At 35.5% G+C, this 5,560-nt stretch overlaps 1 protein-coding gene across 1 annotated transcript in view; it reads right to left on the bottom strand.

Annotated features, from left to right (window-relative positions):
- LOC107720849 (protein very KIND-like) overlaps window positions 1-5,560 on the bottom strand; it is a 66,491-nt gene that overhangs the window by 16,698 nt on the left and 44,233 nt on the right. Inside the window, exon 17 of the mRNA XM_016528683.1 lies at window positions 2,137-2,444. Within this exon, the coding sequence (XP_016384169.1) occupies window positions 2,137-2,444 (308 nt within the window). The remainder of the gene's footprint in view (window positions 1-2,136; window positions 2,445-5,560) is intronic.

Below are 5,560 nucleotides of genomic sequence, written 5' to 3'. Positions count from 1 at the left end.
ATAAAAAAATAAAAAAAAAAAATATATATATATAATTTTTATTTAATTTTTTAAACTTTTTTTTCAGTTTCAGTTTTAGTTAACTAAAATAACCCTGGATTAACTAGAATAACCCTGGATAAATGACGGCTTGAAGAAACCATGTAAAACTACCATCTATCAGAAGCTGGTTTTAGCTGCATTATCCAGCAAGATGGGCTTTTCAGAACCAGAATGATCTTGATTTGTGTCGAGGATAAACTGAATGGCTTTGTGTGATTGGACTCAATGTGATGAAGAGGATGAAGATGTTTGGTGTGTAAATTGCCTTTAAAAAACTTGGGGTCGATAATATTTTTTTAATGTAAATAAGTCTCTTTTGCACATCAAGGCTGCATTTATTTGATCAAAAATGCAGTAAAAATTGTGAAATATTATTGCAATTTAAAATATATTTTTTCTCTGTGAATATCTGTTAAAATGTAATTTATTTCTGTGATCTTCAGCATCATTACTCCAGTCTTCAGTGTCACATGATCTTCAGAAATCATTCTAATATGCTGATTTGCTGCTCAAGAAACATTTCTGATTATTATCAATGTTGAAAACAGTCGTGCTGCACAATATTTTTGTGGAAACCGTGATGCATTTTATTTTTCAGGATTCTTTGATGAACAGAAATGCATTTATTTGAAATAGAAATGTTTTATAACATTATAACTGTCTTTACTGTCACTTTTGATCACTTTAATGCTTCCTTGCAGAATATAGCATCTTACTGACCCCAAACTTTTAAAGAGTAGTGCATATGATCAGGATGAAGACTCTGCGATCTGAACTCTCTGTATTTCTCTCTATGGTAACAGAGATCAATGGTCAGCGCTTTGAAGTCCGACTGCAGCTCTGTTCCTCCTGTAGAGCTCCCGCGTCTGACCCCCGCTCATAAAAACAGCCCTCAAACGCCATCAAAGCACACACTGAGCACTCATATTCTGCTATAAATATTAGATAATATCACGTAAATATCCAATACTATACTTGAACCCAATCAAAATGCACATTGTCCATATTCTGTTCCTGGTTCTGAATGTTTGATGCATGTGGCTCATTCAAAACATGAATGATGGAAGCTCTTCATCCACTAAAGCTCTTCCAATGAAAATGAAGGTTGTTTAGGATACTGTACCTGGAGAAATTCTGGCTGCATGAAATGTGGGTCCTTTCAGTACAGTTAGCATTAAATAAACACCGGAAATCAGCATTAGGAGAATAACAGATCAGACAAAGAGCAAAGACACGTCAAAACGGGAGAAAAAAAAAAATTCAGCCCAAAATCTAAAGAAATAAATAGGAAATTATATTGCATAAAGAAAATTAACATTTATTTTTTGATAATTAAAATGTTTTGCATTGTGTCATTTTTTTCATGCAATTATTTTCATACATTTTCATGTGACAATTTCATCCCCAAACATAATAAAATAAAATAAAACATTAAAAAACATAAACTTATTTTATTTCAGCTAGTTGCCAAGGCAGCATTTCTCATTTCCGTTTAGTTTAACTTGCTGTACTAAAATAACTAAAACTAAATAAACTATAACTAATAAATACAATTTGATAAAAAATATATAGACATTAATGAAAAAAAAAGAAAAAAAAAAAACAAAACACAACAAATAAAATTTGAACGAACATTAAAGTGAAAATATAAAAATAAAATCTAATTTAAAATATTAACAAAAACTACAATAGTATCTCAATGGAATTAAAATAACTGATAACTGATTTATTATGTAAATGGTAAAGCATTTATATTTTATTTATGCGTCATTGTACTGCTTTTAATATTTTGCTAATCGTTAAAAAAATATAATTGTAACAGTAAAATATACCACGGGAATAAAACAGAATCACCACTGAGAATAAAAATAATTACAAAGAAACAAAACACAAAACTGAGAATTGTGGTGAAAATGTGTTAAATTGCTATAAAAACCCCATAATCTCAATGGTTCAAAGAGCATGCTTCGTTTTATGAAAGATATGCTTTCTTATGTTTTTTCTTTATATTTTGGGGTAAAATATGACCCATACATGTAAAGATTTGAAGCGTTGTGTTCAAAATGAATCCATACGCAACATGAATAAACCCACCTGTGATTTGTCCTCCAGCGTGGGAGATTCGCTGTGACTGCTGAGTTTCTGTGTGTACTCCAGCACATCCGGACTGAAGCAGTCGTCTCCGTACAGAGCCAGGGCCCAGGAGGAGCCACGCGGGGCCCGCTGAGGGTCGCTGCAGACCGAGAGCGTCCGCTCAGAGATCAGAGAGTCACAGTCGTCCATGTCCAGCTCTGAGGGGTCGGGAGTGAGCCGAGCGCCGCCGCCGTCCTCCAGCGCTTCAGCATCACAAACACCACCGTCTGGAGGCACGCCGCTCTGCAGATCCATCAGCTCATTCAGCTCTACCACACACAGACAGAGAGAGAGAGAGAGAGACCTTTCAACATCTCTTTAATTACAATCCATTAACACAAAAAACATACACCATTAAACACACCAGAATGGATACCAATCTTCATGGCCAGATTTTCTGCAGAAATCCATTGATCCCTTGACCTAAGATGACAGATTTTGCATATTCCTGCTCTAACCAGGCTTGTGCAGACACCCTTAGATTTTAAAATCACACTAGATAAAAGAGGATTACAAATTAAAGGTTCTTCAAGAACCCACTCATGGGTTATCTCAGACTGCTGTCTTTTAACAGTAAATATTTGCCATGCATTTAATACTAATGCGTAAAAAGAAGGGAGTCCATTAAAATCCACTTCCTTCAAATTCATTAAAAAGAGGTGTCTATCCAAGTTCATCCGCCCCACTCTATTTAATAAAACACAAGCTATTTCTGTCCAGTTCTGAGACTGGTGATAGAGGAGTCTTTGTGCAGTCTGCAGTCTAAATGCAGCTACTTTGGACTTAATGTCCATAAGACCTTGGCCTCCTTCACTTAACTGCAGATACAATACTGACTCTCTTAGCCAATGTTGTCCATTCCAAAAAAAATTAACAAACACTTTTTGAATTTCCCTAAAGAATTCATCTGGTGGGTTCAACACAATTAGTTTATGCCATAGGACAGAGGCGGCAAGATTATTTATAACCAACACTCTTCCTCTATAAGATAGTTGAGGTAAAATCCAGTTCCATTTTGATAATCTATTACAAATTTTATCTTTTACACCTTCCAAGTTTTTCCTTTGATACACTTCTGAACCTAAAAAGATGCCCAAAAACTTAAAACCATCTTTTCCCCACTTTACATTTCCAGGAATAACAGGTAAAGACATTGCTCTTTTATCATTACACCAAAATGCTTCTGTTTTACTCCAGTTCAATTTTGCAGACGATGCTTTCTCATATAAAGAGATACTGTAATTAACAATATCAATATCTCTTTGATCTTTCACAATTACAGTAATATCATCTGCATATGCTGTTAACTTAAACGCATTGCAGTTCCCATCAACCTTTAAACCAGACAGATCTTTTCTTAATAGAGACAGGAGTGGCTCCACTGCTAAAGCATATAACTGTCCAGACAGTGGGCATCCTTGTCTTATACCTTTGAGTAATCTTATTGGTTTACTCAACCCATCACCTATTTTTAAAATACAAGAGGCATTCATGTATAAAAGTTTGATCCACGAAATAAAAACATCTCCAAACCCAAAAGCACTCATTGTTTCAAACAGAAACCCATGGTCGACTCTGTCAAAAGCTTTTTCCTGATCCAGGAGCAAAAAGCCAACATTCACTTCATATAGTTTGGCGTAATCTAAAATGTCTCTGATCATGAAAATGTTATCATAAATTGTTCTTTCTGGAATGCAGTAGGATTGATCTTGACATATTAAATCTCCCAGTACAGTTTTCAGCCTATTTGCCAAAACTTTTAAAGGCTATTAGCTTATAATCAGTTGTTAAAAGTGACACAGGCCTCCAGTTTTTAAGAACACTCAAGTCACCCTTCTTTGGTAATAGTGTTAATACTGCCCTTTGGCAGCTTGTGGGAAGGCACTTTTCTTTAAAACATTCTTGGATCACATCATGAAAGTCTTTTGCAATGTACTTCCACACAGCTTTATACCACACAGCTTTTATAAAAATCTGCTGATAGTCCATCAATTCCAGGTGCTCTGCCCGGCTTCATCTGTTTAACGGCATCAGTTTAACTCCTGGCTATTAGCTTATAATCAGTTGTTAAAAGTGACACAGGCCTCCAGTTTTTAAGAACACTCAAGTCACCCTTTTTTGGTAATAGTGTTAATACTGCCCTTTGGCAGCTTGTGGGAAGGCGCTTTTCTTGAAAACATTCTTGGATCACATCATGAAAGTCTTTTCCAATGTAATTCCACACAGCTTTATAAAAATCCGCTGATAGTCCATCAATTCCAGGTGCTCTGCCCGGCTTCATCTGTTTAACGGCATCAGTTAACTCCTCAAACAAAACAGAGCTGTCCAGATTCTTACTCTGCATTTTAGTAAGAGTAGGCAGTTGTTGCAATAGCTGTGAAACGCATTCAGTATCAGTTTCTTCTTTGCTATACAAGTCTGAATAAAAGTCCACTGCAATCTTTCTCATTTGCCTTGAATCAGAAGTCTTTAGTCCATCCAGGTGTTGTCAAACAATACATTTCATTTTGTTGTCTTGACACTTTTTCTAAATTAAAAAAATAAGATGTGGGAGCATCCATCTCACGTACAGACATAAAACGGGATCTTATCAGGGCACCTTTAGCCTGCACTTGCAACAAAGATTCCAGATCTTGTTTCTTTTCACATAAAATGCCAGCTGAAGATGAATTAGAATGCTGAATCATACCAGATGTAATGTGAAAGATCTCATGTTCTATTTCAGAAATTTTTTGTTTAATTTTTTTTTGGTGAAAAACATGTATACTGCTGACAAAAAATTTTGATTTGTGTCTTTCCTATTTACCACCACTGTATCAAATTATCAAATTCATTTTTCTTAGAACCCCATTCTAACCGCTTGATCCGAGAAAACTTTACATCCATTCCTGATAGAGAACCCCGGCGTTCCCTCACCTGAGAGAGACGCCATGGCTTCCCTTATCAAGGAAGGATTCACACCGGTGTTTTTCTTAAACTAAAAAAATAAACCAAAACGTGATAAATTAAATTCCCCCCTAAAAAAAAACATAAATAGAAAAAAAGAATTTAACCTTGAAAACCAATTCAAGCGTGCCGCTCTCACACCCCACACCACACTTCCGCTCCCAGCATGCAATCCACACACAGACAGAGAGAGAGAGAGAGAGAGAGATGCTCTCACCAAACCTGTCAAGATCATATTTCACCCCAAAATCAACACCATTTTCATTAGAATTCATTTGCACTGTGACTTTTGCATTGGGATTATATTCATCATAATTTCACACATCACTATCTATCTATCTTTCTATCTATCTATCTGTCTATCTGTCTATCTATCTATCTATCTATCTGTCTGTCTGTCTGTCATCTATTTGTCTATCTATCTATCTATCTATCTATC

This window comes from Sinocyclocheilus rhinocerous, unplaced genomic scaffold (genome assembly GCF_001515625.1).
Source record: "Sinocyclocheilus rhinocerous isolate Xijiao unplaced genomic scaffold, SAMN03320098_v1.1 scaffold5941, whole genome shotgun sequence".
NCBI lineage: Eukaryota > Metazoa > Chordata > Actinopteri > Cypriniformes > Cyprinidae > Sinocyclocheilus > Sinocyclocheilus rhinocerous.
Note: the sequence above shows the minus strand (reverse complement) of the source record. Positions and strands in the feature narration are given on the sequence as shown.